Source organism: Corvus kubaryi, unplaced genomic scaffold (genome assembly GCF_017639235.1).
Source record: "Corvus kubaryi isolate FWS band 111438036 unplaced genomic scaffold, C.kubaryi_AGA036_p1.0 37334, whole genome shotgun sequence".
In the NCBI taxonomy this organism is placed as follows: Eukaryota; Metazoa; Chordata; class Aves; order Passeriformes; family Corvidae; genus Corvus; species Corvus kubaryi.
In genome coordinates this window covers 7,347,917-7,364,309 of record NW_024581108.1, presented here as the reverse complement: position 1 = coordinate 7,364,309, position 16,393 = coordinate 7,347,917, and the positions used below count along the sequence as shown (strand labels likewise).

Here is a 16,393-nt window from a genome sequence, read left to right as displayed (position 1 = left end):
TATGCCTTGGAATCCCCCTAGGGAGATAAGTATTCTGTGCTTTTTCATCCCTCTTCCAAAATGATGGTAATGTCTTCTACAGTTAGGAAGTAGTAGTATGCATTTTCATAGTATAGAGGGTTGAGCACTGCAGGTGTTTAGATGTAACAGACAATTCTTGTTTCTTTTCTTCAGGAGTTTGTGTTAAATAATGTTAAATATTAAGATTAATGTTATGTTAATATACAAGTTAAATAATGTTAGAGCAGATTATGTCAGAACTTGTGTAGGTAAGTGGAGTTTGATTTTTGAAGACATAGCTGGCTGAAATTCATGACAGCAAAAGCAAGTTTATTCTACATTCTCATTGTTTGAATCCTCTGCATGAGGAAACTTGATGCTTAAATGCATTTATTTTGAGATAATGACATCAATAACAGGTGTTGGTCTTATATGAAGGTGTGGATAGAAAACTGTCTTCTCAGCCTAGTTACCAAATGACTTTGCTTGCATTGTGTAGTTGTGTTGACTTCTTTTACGAGTCCCTTACATGTCACATACGTGTCTGTGTGACTTTCTCACCAAAATCTAACAGCACTCTGAGGAACAGAATTGAAACTATGTCAACATTTGAAGACCCCTCTCCTTTTCAAGTAGAAGTGGGACAGAATTGTCAAATACTTCATGTGACACCCTAATACTTGTAACATATTCCTGATAATAGCAAACATCCTGGACCCGCTAGACGCACTCTTGTTTTGTGAGCTAGAGTCTGCTTGTGGTTGTCTCACTGTGACATTGGCGTGAGTAGGGTTGTGCCTCAGCAAGTTCTAAATTCCTTAAAAAGTGCATTATGATAAGAGGTGCTTGATCTTAAGGCTAAGGGTTTAACTTAAGCCCACATTATCTGAAGTGGTGAGTGATTGGCAGCCCTTTGGTAACAAGGTGGGAGCTGCAGTGCCAGTGTGTACCTTAGGGATGAGGTTCCACTGTTGGTAGGGGCAGGGAAGCTGTTCATTTGCAGCTGAGGTTTTGGGGGAAACAGGGATGTTGCAGGAGCTGGGGAAGATGGAGATAAGCAGCAAGAGGGCTGAAAGGTGGAGGACTAATAACATAAAGACTGATATGTGGATACGGCCATGGAGACTTGTGTCTGTATCGTGAATATGATAGTACAGGATGGACAGTTGTTGCTCTTTAGTGATGCCAGACATCAACAGTGGATGAATTTATAAGCCACAAAAAACCTAATAATGCCAGCACATGATTCTAAAAGATTTTCTCCATTAATTGGCATGCTGCCCGGGGGAAGCTGATCCCTGTTATCTTGTTACATGCGGGCGTTGTGGTAAATTAGAACCTGGGATGACCTGCCCGTTTGAAGGTGTCGGAGCTTTCATAAACTAAGTTTAAAACTTGACAGTAAGAAAGTAGAATGTCTGTCTCTGGATCTTTAGGGTGGATTATATCCGTGTTTGTGTACTCTGGCTCTGGGAATGTCAGGTATATCCCGTACGAACTGCCGTCCTTTGCTCCTTTTTTCCGCGGCGCCTCAGCAGTTCCGGGAAGGAGGAAGCGGGGCTGGTTGTTTCGATTCGGGTGGGAGGGACGGGTGATGTTTGGGAGGGCGGATAAGAACCTGAGGCTCCCGCGGGACCTCCCGAGGGGCCGCGCTCGCGTGCTTTAGCCCGCGGTGTTGTCGGGCTCGGGGTGAGCGGCGGAGGCTGGGCGGGGCCCGGCCGTGGCAGCGGCGCCGCCGCCCCGTTCCTAAAGGCGCCGCCGCTTTCCCGTCGCCAGCCCGCGCTTCCCGACGCGGACGGGGCGGGGCGCTCGGCGCACGTGAGCGCGCGCGGCCAATGGCGCGATCGCGTGATGCGCAGCGCCGAATGCGCGCGCGGTGGGGCTGCCCAAGATGGCGGCGGGCGCGTGAGGGGTGGCGGCGGCCGCGCCGGAGGGACGGAGGGAGCCGAGGCCCGAAGGGAGCCGGGAGCGGCCGCTGGTGCCGTCGCTGGTGCCGCCCCCCGGGGTGCGATGGTAAAATGACCCAGGCGGGGAAGAAGAAGAAGCGCGCCGTGAACCGCAGCATCATGCTGGCCAAGAAGATCATCATTAAGGACGGCGGGACGGTGAGGCCGGGGGCGCGGGGCGGCCCGGGGGACGGCTGGCGGCGGCGGGGGGCCCCGGAGGGCCCCGACCTCCGCGGCGGTGCGGGGGCCGTCCCGGGGCGGGTAGGGCCCGGTCCGGCCGGGTCGGTGGGCCCGCGGGCCTCGGGCGGCCTCGCCTGTGTCGGTCGCGGTGCCTTCACGGCCGCCGCAGCCCCGATGGCCGCGCTCGGCAGCCCGGGCCGGTGTCCGCGGGGCGGCTGCCCGAGGAACACCTGTGAGCGTGTCAGGCTGCTTCGCTCCGCCCGCAAACGCAGTTTGTTCCTCGCGTCGGCCGGGTTTTGGGGTGCAGGAGCGGGAGCGGCCTCAGGCGCGGGGCCTGGGGCACGGCGGGTCGTTACGGCCGCCCGAGGTGAGCGGAGCCTGTCCGAGCCTGCCCTCGCCGAGCGTGGCTCCCGTGAGCGAGGGCACGCAGGGCCGGGGCCGTGCGGGCGGGGCCGCGGAACGCGGCTCGGGTGCGGGGCTGCAGCGACCGCTGTGCCCGTGGTCAGACAGAACGGGCCCGCGGGGGGGACAGACGCCAGCGCCTGAGCAGTCCCGCAAATGGCTCCCGGAAGAAAGGTTTTTGCAGTTCTTCCCACTATTTTGCTTCCTCTTAAATACATAAATTTGAAAAATAAAGGAAGTTAAGTGTTTGGGCTGCTGGAGCTTGGATTTGGTTTGGGTGGTTTTTTGGTTGGTTTTTTTTACATTGATGAGTGCCATTACTTGCAGTGTATCGTTGCCCCTGGATTTTTTCCACTGTGTAACACTCTGTAGCTTCGATGTGCCCTGTTCTAAATACAATGCCATTATTTCAAATAACGAGACATCTTGACAGACTAAATTGCTGATGGCCCTTCAGTTTGTCTTTTTGGAACAATAATGGAGAAGAGACAGGTGTTAGAGTCTCATTACTTGTTCATCGAAGTGGCCAACTGGCTGGATTACTTAAGTGCTAGGAAGCAAAACGAATTTTGGTGATGGTTGTTGGTGTTTTCTAGGATGTGTTCTTGCTCTTTGTAAAGATAGAAATATATGAGATTACCTTGTACACATGTTAAATGCAAGTGTTTTAGATTGAGTAGTACAAGCAGAGTAAATGTTACTCAGGGGACACGGTGCTTCATAATTTCTCTCTGGAGTATCATTGATTAAGATACAGTGTGTTTCCAAGTGTCCCTAACTTCTCAACTTTAACTTTCTTTTGCCAAGAGAGGAGAAATATATATTACAATTAACTGCATTCAGTGATACTTGTGCTACATCATTCGGTGCCTCCCACCAGTTTCAAAAGCTGAATGCAAACGCCCATTCTGTATTAATTTAATTTACACTGGAAAACAGTGGAAAAATGGGCCATAAACATTAGCTGAAGGTATGTAGTTGTTGTTAGGCTACAAAAAGTTCAGCTTGTGATACTTTCTGCCTTTAAATAAATGGGAATTTGTTTGTGTTAAATACATTTTTTAAGTTATGAAGTCTGATATAGCAGAGTGTTCTTTATAACAACAGCAGAAACTTCATGCATAGAATTTTGTTTAATATTTGCTGAAATGTTAAGTTAGTCTTCAGTGCTCAGCATCCTCATCTGCTTTGTTCATTACCCAGCATGGTGTGTGACATTCTGGGAAACAGGTACCTGAAAATGGCCCCTATGTCTTAAATGTCTCCCACTGGCAAATCAGTAATTAATCAAGCATCTTCATGTGCACTTTCCAGCCTGATTGGTTTATTTTGGAATTGTTTGACATCAGAGAAAATTGTGTGAGCCAGAAAGAGTGTACAGATGGCTAATGAGGCAGTGGTACAGGCAGAAAGAGTTTCTGATGGGAAACAAAAAAAAAAAAACCACCAGAAAACCAAGCACCAAAAAAGCAAAAAGGGAAACCCACCCATTGTTTCTGCAAAGGCTCTCTTCCCACTGCAGTTTCTGCTGGGTCTCCTTGACAAGGCAGTGGGTGGTGCAGGAGCTTGGGTTGGTGCATGGTGGTATTTTTGTGTTTTTCTATTTGCAGCTCTAGTAGCTGTATCACAGAAAAAATATGTAATGGTGTGTTGTACTCAAGTGTGTGTTGTCAGATTTCACCAAAGGAGAGGCAGTAACACCAGTGAAGTGATTTCATAGAATCACAAATGGTTTGGGTTGGAAAGGACCTTAAAGATCATCTATTTCCACCCCTGCCATGGGCAGGGACACCTTCCATAGACCAGGTTGCTCAAAATCCCATCTAGCCTGGCACTGAACACTTCCAGGGGTAGGGCAGCCACAACTTCTATTTCAACACTTTTTTTTTCCCCAACAATTTTAATTTTTCCTTCCTTTATGTATTCATCTTACATAAAATAATGCATTTTTGAAGCAGTCATGAAACAAATTAGAGATTAAGGCTTCATTTGGTGCTTTTTCCTTTCCAGCAGAGAAGCAACAGCTGTGGTCTTACATAGAATGCCTTTGTTGCTTTGATAGTTATTCTGTTGTTGTCAGATGTGTGTTCTTAGGCTTGTCTGGCATGTACACTTTTTATCACTGTCATGACTGAGAGTACAAAGTGTTTGATTAAAAGACATCTTCTCTATAACCAGAGGAAAAGGCATTGTTGGAGCCCTATTTGTGCTGCAGGTTTGGCCAGGCAGAAATACGCTCTGGCTACTTGTAGCAGGAGGGTTGCTGTTATTCTGGTTGGAACATCTCAGTTCCACCTTGTTCTCACAAGGCCCCTGTGTCTTTTCTCTCCAGGGCTAGGGCCTTCTGATTCAGTTGCACTTAGGCCATTGCATTACACTGTGTTAGCCCCTTTGGAAAGCACAGGGGGCAGGTTTGTAGAGTAGGGCAGGGCTGAACACCCAGCACCTGCACTGTGCCTGTTGGGTTGGGAGGGTGCATCAGACTGGTACTGAAACCTTGTGGACTGAATGCTTATAATGTGTCTTAATACACTGCAGTGTAACTGCTTATTCATCTCCTTCCCTTTCACCTCAGAAGCATCCTTGTTTCTTGATAGTTTCCCAACACCTTTAAAAATGGCTATAGAGATGATGATCTAAATGTGACTAAATTACTTCTTTTTTTTGTCGATAAGAACAAATAATCTGTGATAAGTACCTGTGATAAGTGAGCACTAGCAACAAGAAAGCAGGGAAGTTGAACCCTAGTGATCTAAATGTCGCTTCTGTTCGTTTTTGCCAGTGTGTTGGAAAGCTCTGTTGTGTTGCTTACAGCTGGATGACAGGGCAGAGGGCAGCACTCACCCACCCGAGGCCTCTAAAGTCAGCAGCAGTTCTCCTGTGCAGAGCAGCCGCTGCTTTCGTTCTGCTGTTTCGCTTTGTGCAGGTGGTCTCGGAGCTGCCCGGAGCTGGATGAGGGCAGCCTGGGCACAGATGGCCTTTGCCTTCGTTCGTGTTTGCTGTGAATGGAGGTGCTCTTGACTCCCATGCTGGAAGGGGTGGGATGGTTTGTGACACCTCCCTCACTGTCTGTCATGCCTCGAGGGGCCATGTGCCAGCAATGTGACAGGAATCTGGGGGCTATCAGAATGAACCTGATTTTATGAGACTGACTCAAACAGCTAACAGCTAACATTGATACTTACAGTTTGTGCAGAGCTGGATAAATTTTTAACCCAAAGCTAAAATAAGGATTGTGGGTGGAAAGGGAAAAGAATTGTGGGAAGAGATGATAATTATAGCCACTCTCTGTACCTACAAAGACTGTTAATTTACCTCCTTAGGCTGAAAATATAGCAGAAATATCTGTATGGTATGTCTGTATTTACTGAAGAGAGCTTGGGAAAGAAAAACAGCAGTGCTGAGGTACTTCTGTAATTCACCTCTTACAGATTGATATGGTTACTTTTGAAAATTGTGATTTTTTTCTAGCAATAGGGGTGAGTAGGCAGTGAGGTTTTCTGTATTTATTTCCTACATTTGTTCAATAAGCTCTTTTTTTCTATGTTGGAAATACTGGAATCTGGAAAGAAAAGTTAGGTGTGGCTTGCATAAATCTCCTAATAAAGACTCCAGTATTACCTAACTGCAACTTAAAATTGTGTTGTATTTGAGGTTGGAAGGCACCTCCAACATCATTAATCCAACTACCCCAGTGTCTTACCCCAGACAGGGTCAGCTGGAGCAGTTTGCTCAGGGCTGTGTCCACTGGGGTTTGGAAGATGGAAACTGTTTCAGAGGGGGTTGCTTTTTTGAGGTACAAGTATAATTTGTTGTATTTCACTATGAGCCTCCAGTCCTGTCACTGACACTTCTGAGAAGAGTCTGGCTCTTGTCTTTGCTCTTCCATTAGCTACTTACACACATTGATAAAATCCCTCTGAGCCTCCTTGGGAAGCAGCTGAGGTCCTTAGCCTGTGTGTGTGTGCTCAGTGTGAATGTGGGGTCTGATCACATCAGGGCCGCTCTGTTAGTAACTAACCTTTGCACAAAGCAGGCAAAGTAGATGTTAAGGCAGCACTTCTAAGTTGAAAGAATGCATGTAAGATTTCTGAGGAGTTATTCATACTGCTTTCATATGAAAATAATTAGTGAGCCCTATCCTTAATTTGCAAATGTTGAACTATGGTATGTTGTTTGACAGCATTTACAGAGTCTACGAGATGAGCAGGTTGTCCCACCCATGCTCTTTTTGTTCTCTTCAAAAGCTACCTCTGCTTCTACTGAATCACTGAACAATTTCGAGTTCCCTTTGTCAAACCTTTTATCTGCATCTCTTCCTGCATTTGAAGCACACTGTAACTGATAGGCCTGCACTCAGTATTTAGGAAGTGATCAGTGCTGTTCCTGAGATTTGCTTCTGGTGCTCATTATTTTAGTTTCTTTCCTGGTTTAGAGCCATGTTTTGTATGTAGCAGTGGTGCCTTTTAGTAACAGAAGAGCTGTTTGATAGACCAGGTAGTGAGACTTGGGGATAGCTGAGTGTGACCACTGCCGTGTTTTGAAACCATGGAATTTTGGTTCCATGCAGCTCTGCGTAGACTTAAGCATTTTTTCAAGGAAAACAAACTAATTCTCTGAAGAAGAGTCTGTTTTCCCTGTAGCATCCTTGTTTCCCAGATTGGCAGTGTAAGAGATTTATTTTTTGAGATGGCAGTGAAGGATTCTGCAGAGTAAGAGTAGGACACTTCAGGACAGTAGCATCAAAGGGTTACTCGGTAACTCTGTACCAGTTAGCTTGGGTAACTATTCCCAAGTTTTGAGTCCTGTTTCATTATTAATCCTTCTGTTTATAGTGTTCAGATGCATTTCTCGTGACTGATAGATGACCAGATGTTTTAATCACCTGTCTTTTCTCCTGTTTCAGCCTCAAGGAATAGGTTCACCTAGTGTCTACCATGCTGTTATTGTGATCTTCTTGGAGTTTTTTGCTTGGGGACTCCTGACAGCTCCCACTCTAGTGGTAGGTAATCCTCGGGAGCTTTTTCTCACTCTATGGGAGGTGGGACAATTACTGCAAAGGCACTCAGCATCTTCTGAATTACATGAAATGAAAATTACATATGACTGAGCTGCTCTGTTGTGCAAGTGAAAAAAAAGTTCTGTAATTTTGGATGATATCAAAAATTTCAATTATTTCATTATAGCAGTGTAATGGTTGTAGCACAGCTGTTTACATGCAAGTCTGCTAACACTCAAGCTTACATGTAAATATTTTCTGATTGAAACCAGTAAGGTGGTAATGAAATTATCTTTCCTTTCAAGATGCCATAAAACATTGGCACATTACAAATGTAAGGGCAAAAATACACTTGAAATTTAGTAACATTATGCAAGTGTGTGTGTACCTACACAGGAGGTCTTTGCTGACCTGGCTGTGTTTCAAGCAGAAGCTTCAGAGCACAGACTGTGTTACACCAGTCAAAGCATCCCTGTGATTTGTGAGACAGTCATATCAATGTGTTTGTACCAAAGTACTTTCTCATGTAGTCAGTTGCTTTTAATTTGGATTTAATTTGTGAGTGATACATGCTGACAAATTAAAAGGAGTTAAGGCTAAAAAATCTCCCAAGCCAACTCCACTTAAAATGCAGTCTTGGTGCTGCTCTGAAAGCTGATGTTACCCATGAACAGTCTCTTGGGTATGAACTGCACATTGTCACTGAATGAAATCCTTGTCATCTAAACACAAATCAGACTGAGGCAGCTCCATTTCTGGCTTCTGCTCGCCAAACTGAGAGCCACTTCAGGATGGTGATGTCTCTTCTCTCTCTCTCCCCAGTCCCCGACAGATGACACAGTAACATGTGGAGAGTCTGGTCTGAGATAATTTTCTAGGTTCTCTGTGGTTTATTTACATTTCAGGCACTGAAATCTCAAAATGCCTTCCTTGCAAATGAAAGATTAATCACATTGTTTGTAGTTTGCTTTTTTTCCTTTTTTTTCTCTGTAATCTATGAAAATAAAAAAACTACTGTGCATCATAAAGTTGGATGTGTCATGAGCAATATTTGTAGTTGATATTGTGTAAATGACAGTATTCATATTTCTTCTCCAGGTTTTGCATGAAACCTTCCCAAAACATACATTTCTAATGAATGGTCTAATTCAAGGTGTAAAGGTAAGTTGACAGAAGTTAATCACAAGTACAATTTAAAGTGAGTGGTGGGAGGAATACAGAAATAACTGCCAGCTGAGAGAAACAGTCACGAGGTTTTTCAATATGGCTTTCATAGTATAAATAAAATGGGAATAAATTACTGCTAAAAAGGCAAGTGTGCATCTTTTTACTTTCAACAAGGTATTGCTTGGCCTGTATCTACTGATTGGGTTCAGCAAATAAAAAGGTAGTTGATTAATCCCAAATGATGCATATGGTGTTAAAAGTGGATAATTTTTTACTTGGAGCTTGTTGCCCCAGTAGGGTATTTTCCATTACTTAGATTCATGTGAATTTTAAGAAGACAATAACACACAGTTCATGAAACTGCTAGTATGACTGGATCATCTGCATTTTGAATTTTGTGTAGTTCTGAGGTAACAGACCTCAAATTTTATTTAACCAGACATGGGAGAGAAGATGAGTGATGGTTGGTCACATTGCTTTTGGTGCATTGCACTGTAGCCCTTGACTTGAGTCATACCAGTGCTCTTGGACTGTGCTCTGGTCAGCTATCACGAGTCTGACCACTTAGTTCTAACTTCAAATGTTTTGTTTCACCTAGGGCTTATTGTCGTTTCTCAGTGCCCCACTCATAGGTGCCCTGTCTGACGTGTGGGGACGAAAGTCCTTCTTGCTGCTAACAGTATTTTTCACCTGTGCACCAATACCACTAATGAAGATCAGCCCATGGTTAGTAAATTGTTTCACACCAGATTGGCTGTTGCTTTTCAAGGTTGCTATCTAATGCTTATGTGTGTAGCATTGTTGATAAAATGCTGTTTGTGCTTGATGGAAGGTTGAGGCTTTTGTATTACTTCTGTGCAAAGCTGGGGGAACAGTAAACCTGAAGCAGCTGCCATGAGGCCAAAGGCCTTGGTCAGAATTTCAATAGCTGCTGATTTTGATCTGTGTGCTGTAAGCCCTATGTCCTGCTCCAGCACATCTGCCAAAGCTGGAAAACAGTCCAGTGGACTGTGCAGGCATGGATTGTGGCCACAGTTCTCACTCAGATACCAGCCAGCAACACTGAAATCAAAACCTTATGTAATGCGGGTGCGTGAAATAACCATTTGTAACCTACAAGTTGCAGAAGTTTTACACTTTGTTTCTCAAATTCTAAAATCGACCTGCTTTGATGCTGTGTGCACCTTATCGACCTGTTAACTGGCTGGAACCTCGCCCAGGTATGGCAGGAGTCAGAGGCCTGGGCTCGCTCCCTGACCCCCTGTGCTGTCCCTGAGGGTGGAGCAGCAGTGGCACAGCCTGCACTGACACAGGCCAGTGCCAGCTGCTCAGGTCAGCCTTTTCCATTTTCCCTCTGGTCACACAGGCTGCTCATCTCTCTTCAGAAGGAGCTTGTTTCTAAGTGTTTATTAAGTTTCAAATGCCAAGTGCTAGTGTCTATAGCATAACGATATGGCAGATGTTGAGGCCTTTCAATGACCAGGTTCTCAAAATACTGAAGTTCCTAATTTGCTTTGGGTCATAGACCAGTTGAATTTATTAGCTGAACACCTTGTTTCCTGGTAGTACTTAATCACAGCAGCTTTTTGTAGACGTTACAAAATCATGCTGTTTGTACTTGGTGCACGTAGAAGTTACACAGTTCTATCAAGACACGTTCACATCAGCTTTATCCAAGATTATATCAATAAATTGTCAGGATAAGTTGGACAAGGTGATTTATTGTTCAACTGCACTTGGATTGAATAGACTTTTTGGTTCTATTTAGCTGTTCTAATTTTTTTTATCGTGTTCTTAGGTGGTACTTTGCTGTAATCTCCGTGTCTGGAGTTTTTGCAGTGACATTTTCTGTAGTTTTTGCATATGTAGCAGACATAACCCAAGAACATGAGAGAAGCATGGCCTATGGTTTGGTATGTATTATTTGGGCTCTTTTCCTGTGGTATTCAGTACTAAGCCCTTCAGTTTGTAATGCTTTTCAAAGCTGCTCCTACGGCAAGTTGTTTTTAATTTGGAGTCAGGTTTTTCTGTTTAATTGTTCCTGTCATCCAGTCTTGTATCTCTTGAATATTCTGCTTCTAAATGAAACAAAATATGATGGTATTAAAAGCTATCTTGAGTGTCTGTCTTAACAGCTCTTACCAGTCTTAATGATGTAATTTGAGGAGCTTTAGTTATTCCTCCTTTGTTGTCCACAGTGGTACTACTCTGTCATCTTTTCAAAAATCTCACCTGTTGTGTTGGAACTGCCACGGTGTGGTACTTGACTGCACCTGCCTGTGTTTCCAGTCACTGTGCTGTGCTGCAGTTCAGAACAAACTTAGCTGAGTTACTTGTCTAAGTTTTTACAACTCACCTCTGTTTCTCCATTATCTCCTGATAACGTGCCAGGTCCCAGGAGCCTTCACAGCCTCATGTTATTATGGATTAGCAGAATTATTTTTTGTGTTTAAATTACAGAATCCATTACCATTCAGCAGGAAGAGCTGAAAGCAATGGATATAGAACTAAATAGTTTCTTTGTGCCTGTACACATCAGGGATTGAGATATGTTGAGAAAGTTCCTTCAGTTTTTAAGTTAACATCTTTCACAAGGCCAGCTGGTCAGCTGAGAGCTACTGAGTTGGATTAACCAGCATATTACATTTAATATACCCTTTATACATGTGATTTTTTTTTTTTAACAGACATTGCCTATTTCACTAATATGGAGATTAAAGACAGCTCATTGCTTCCCAGAGGTATTAGTAGAGTCTATAGTTAATTAAAATTAATTATGTCAATACATGCAAGAGTGCTGTGAGCCTCACATTGCTGTCCAGTTATCAAAAAAGAAAGTTTTTCTTGAAAAATTGTGATTGTCTAAAATACACAGGTGCTACGACATAGGCATAGTAAAAAGGTTACTTTTAATTACTATGTGATTAAAATGGTTAGGCTTCTGAAAAGGAAGAAATGTAGGTAGTAGCACTGCTGACTTGTCTCACTGAAAATCTTACCAGCTGTTACCTATTTCAGGTTTCGGCAACTTTTGCAGCAAGTTTAGTCACCAGCCCTGCTATCGGTGCCTACCTTGGCCGAGCGTACGGAGACAGCCTGGTGGTGGTGCTGGCTACAGCAATCGCCCTGCTGGACATTTGTTTTATCCTTGTTGCTGTACCGGAATCGCTGCCAGAGAAGATGAGGCCAGCATCCTGGGGAGCACCCATTTCATGGGAACAGGCTGACCCCTTTGCAGTAAGCTACTAAAATAGGGAATATTTTGTTACTTGTAGATACTGAGTTTGGAGACAGGGAAGAGACTGAATTTACAATAGTTCAGGCTTGAAAAACAAAGCCTGCAAATTCTTCAAGCTTGACCTTGGTGGTTCACTGGTGATACTTTTGCCAACAATCTTGCTAAACATAAAGGGAATGCTTTGGTGGTGTCATGTAACAATTTCATTGACAGGCTTTTCAGAGCCCAGCTAGGAATGCTTTTTGGAAATGAAGGTGGAATATTTTTTAAGTCTTTTTTTCTTGCCGTAGTCCCTGAAGAAGGTCGGCCAGGACTCCATTGTGCTGCTAATCTGCATAACAGTCTTTCTTTCCTACCTCCCAGAGGCAGGCCAATATTCCAGCTTCTTCCTATACCTCAGACAGGTAATGTAACATTTTGGTATGAATTTGAACAAAAGTAGATTTATGGGATTAAAGAAAGTTTTCAGTATTACTGAACTAGTATGGAAAGTACAGGTAACTCATATAATTTAGAAGCTCCCACGAACTGGTTTAAGTCCCCTTGTTGTTCTGTTTTTCTCTTTTAGACAGAGAGGAGAGGGGAATGATGAATGAGTTACAAAACAGTTTCTTGTACTTAGTAATTATTTGCATTATTCTTGGACTATTCTTGAGGTTAAATATGTTGAACTGGCTTTATTTTTGAGGGAACAATTTAATTGTTTTCTATTTATGCCCCTTTATTTTCATTTACTTGTTTGATGTAATGAGAAAAAAGATGAGGAGCTGAATAATACTGGTCTTCTGCATTGTGTGTTCCCTCACTGGGGTTTGTGACATCATGACATAAGGTTTATGGTTAATAATCAAATTGCCTTTTTTAAAATATAGATAATGGGATTTTCATCTGAAAGTGTTGCAGCATTTATAGCAGTCCTTGGGATTCTTTCCATTATTGCACAGGTGAGTTACTGCTGTGTGTGTTATTGACTTGGCAAGCTGAAAAGAAGGAAGCACTGTGGAGAATGGAGAACACTGTGGTTCCATAAATGTGATACAGCTTTTCTGTGTCTGTTTTTTATTAAATCTCTAAAAATTGGTTAAGACTCTAAGTTAGATGAAAACACTTGACGACAAGGGTTTGGTTCATTAAGGGAAAACTAAATTCTTTGTGCATCAAAGAAGGGGTGATGGTTTGGTCATATTACTTGCTAAACGACTGGATTTTTTTGGTAGAGGCAAATACTGCTTTTGAAGAACACTACTTAAGAATTAGTTTATTGCATGTATTTGACATTAAGTATAAAATGTTTTCAGGTTTTTTGTTGTTTTTTAATTCATTAACTCATCAACTTATCTGTGTTTAATATTTAGAATAAGATGTTCTTTTTCTGACACTTTACTTTTCCTTTCTCTGTTAGACAATAGTGTTGAGTTTATTGATGCGGTCCATTGGAAATAAGAACACCATCCTGCTGGGCCTGGGGTTCCAAATACTGCAGCTGGCGTGGTATGGCTTTGGATCAGAGCCATGGTACGCACATTTCTCTTTGGCCTGGCTGGTGGGGCCTTGGTTTGCATTTATCCCTTCTGCATAGGGTGTGAGTGCAGGATAGCCAGTGGAGCGTCCCTGCGCTCCCAGGGCAGAGCTGCAGCCCCAGAGCAGCCACTGCAGTTTGTGTTTTGCAGGATGATGTGGGCAGCCGGCGCTGTGGCCGCCATGTCCAGCATTACTTTCCCAGCTGTCAGTGCCCTGGTCTCACGAACTGCTGATGCGGACCAGCAGGGTAGGTTTGCTCCTGGTTCTTGGAATTCTAGTCAAGGAATACTGTGCAGGCACACTGGGCTCTGGGCTTAGTGCTGTCAGCCAGGCTGAGTCTTGGCAGGGCAGCCCAGACACCTGAGCTTAGGGCACCACACGTTAAATCCAGGTTCCTTGGAAGTTGCATTGTGTGCGTACCATGTACTTCTGGTGCAGAGGGAAGACTTTCAACAAGGCCCTGTAGTAGCAAAATACTCAGCAAACTCGGTGCACTGTTCCTCGCTGTTGCACACAGTGCTCTCTCTCCCGTGTGAGACAATGACAGCAGGGATAGCATCCTTCTCCTGGCCTCTCAACTAGCTCAGCGTGGCAGGCACTGCCCTCTGCTAGAGGCAGATAGAAAAACCACTCGAGTACATGATAATGACTGGCTCTTTGCACCCCTTGTTTACTGCTACCCAGAGTGCAACACCATTTAGAGCTTTCCTGCCTGCATCAGTTTTTAGGTGAAGTCAATAGAAATAGTTAATTATCTATGTATAGCTACAGCTAGGTAAGAACATGTATTTCACTTTTCCCAGGTGTTGTTCAGGGGATGATTACAGGAATTCGAGGACTCTGTAATGGTTTGGGACCAGCACTTTATGGTTTTATATTCTATATATTTCACGTTGAATTGAATGAACTGCCCATGCCCGAATCACCATCAGGAGGTAGTGTGGTTGCACAATACCATTTACAACAGGTACGTTTCTTCTGTACTTACTGCTTCCAAAAGTTGTTAGGAAGGGCTCCTGTGCCCATCAGTTCAATGCTGTGTTACATTTTGTTACACTGACTGCAAATGAAGGGTGTAGCAAGAGGTTTCTAAGTCCTTCAGGGAGGGTTGTTTAAGTACAGTTAATTACATGCACTGGTTTAGTTTAATTTTCAAATAGCTACAGCTGACAGCCATAGACAACTGTGACCCTTGTGAGGAGACTACCTTGAGGGAAGGATGGACAGTTACTAATGGTGTATGGGTTTTTTTGTTGTCCTTTTACCAAGTGCTCAGGGTTTTTTTATTAAGCTTTTGGGGAAACTCAGCAGGAAGAACTTGCACTAGAAAAGGAAGTTGGCAAGCATTAATAAAAACCATGTGCTCCCTTGTCCTAAATCTTAGGATGTAAAGTTCCTTCTCATTCCTTCTAAAAGCCTGCACTGTATTCACTAGTGTGTCAGGCAGCAGCTCTTCCCACTTTTGAATATGGGTAATTAGCAATTGTAGGCTGTTAATGTGTGTCTAAAGGCTCATTAACACTTCGTGGTGTCACTGTTGTTGTTTTCAGAATTCCATAATTCCTGGACCCCCGTTCTTATTTGGAGCATGCTCTGTGCTGTTGGCATTACTTGTTGCCTTGTTTATTCCTGAACACACAAACCTAAATGTAAGATCCAGCAACTGGAAGAAACACTGTGGCAGTCATGGCCATCCCCACAGCCCACAAGCTCCTGGTGAAGCTAAAGAACCTTTACTGCAAGATACAAATGTATGACAAAAATCCCAGGAAGACTGTTTGGACTCTTCTTTCATCAGCAGTTTGGGATACACATTCCAACTCCACCAAAATGTAATTTCTTAAGGTAATCTTAAGAAACATCTCTGCATGAAATCTGTAGGAATTGAAACAGGAACTTTCTCCAAAGATGTTGCCATTGAACTAAAAACTAACTTGCTTTTATAAACAAACTGTTACATCCTTGTCTCTTGCCATGAAATACTGTTACTGCTAAACTTTACATTCTAGTTCAGAGACAAACAATAGTCAAGGCATGAGCATGTGTCCTTCTGTTTCCTTACGGTGGTGAGCTTTAATTCTAGTCATGCTACGTCTCAATGAGACAGACTGGCATCCATGTGGACCCATTCGTTTTAATGTTGTAAAATCTTGGGTCAGATGATTCAAAGCCTTAATGTAAATGTACTTAAGTAGGGAGGTGAATTGGTATCATTTCTTTTAATAGTCACATGGCAGGTTTTTTTTAAGTTTGTACTAATATAAAAATCACATGAGCACGCTTGCTGAACAGTAAAAGTTATTTTTATGTAAGTGCATTTACTCTTTCTATTTTTGAATAAACGGTCGTATCAAACACTTGTTGAAATATGAAGTGGGTGTTTTGGGCCTGCAGATTTTAATACTGGCTCTAAACCTCTGCTTTCCTCTGTACCGTTTATTAAACCACTCTATTTCTGATGTTTGCGTAATCATAAAGGACCTCAAAACTTGAATACACAGACTGAACTCTACAAGCTGATAGCCTTGAATCTGTCCGTGTGCTATATAGTGGCCTTTGAGGACTGTCACAATAACCCTTTTGCATTACAGAGCTAAAGTTTTAGTCCTAAATTTTCAGGACCCTTAGTACAGAAGAGAGCTTTATACAATTACTGATGTGAATTTCTCTAAAAGTGTATATTTTTGTGTCCAGTTGTATTATTTAAGTGTTCCTTTGTATAAATTTGTGTATAAAGTATTGTATAGGTTTAAAATGTTTTCATCTTGTGGTTATTGCTTAATGCTTTTTTACCTTTGAACATTCACCATGGTTGACCAAGAGCAGGAAAAAAAATGTAAATATACTGTTAATAAAGTTGAATATTTTAATGAATTTTTAAATAATTGTGAATGTCTCTTCAAAGCTTCAGTGACATTCAGTAGTTGCATGTGTGTTATA

The 16,393-nt window shown here is 43.1% G+C and overlaps 1 protein-coding gene across 1 annotated transcript; it reads left to right on the top strand.

Annotated features, from left to right (window-relative positions):
• The first annotated feature begins 1,864 nt into the window (after positions 1-1,864).
• Positions 1,865-16,327, top strand: MFSD14A (major facilitator superfamily domain containing 14A). The gene is made up of 12 exons (XM_042030079.1): positions 1,865-2,105; positions 7,435-7,530; positions 8,626-8,688; positions 9,293-9,420; positions 10,493-10,607; positions 11,713-11,931; positions 12,223-12,336; positions 12,805-12,876; positions 13,335-13,447; positions 13,603-13,700; positions 14,257-14,420; positions 15,004-16,327. Exons 1-12 carry the CDS (start codon positions 1,866-1,868, stop codon positions 15,208-15,210), a joined length of 1,629 nt encoding a protein of 542 aa, XP_041886013.1. The 5' UTR covers position 1,865; the 3' UTR covers positions 15,211-16,327.
• Positions 16,328-16,393: the final 66 nt, after the last annotated feature.

Excerpts from the sequence above, each read along its gene's own strand:
- MFSD14A (XM_042030079.1), top strand. The coding sequence starts at position 1,866 with ATGCGCGCGCGGTGGGGCTGCCCAAGATGGCGGCGGGCGCGTGAGGGG. Across the intron at positions 8,689-9,292 it reads GTCTAATTCAAGGTGTAAAG|GGCTTATTGTCGTTTCTCAG; the intron begins GTAAGTTGACAG and ends TGTTTCACCTAG. Across the intron at positions 10,608-11,712 it reads GAAGCATGGCCTATGGTTTG|GTTTCGGCAACTTTTGCAGC; the intron begins GTATGTATTATT and ends TACCTATTTCAG.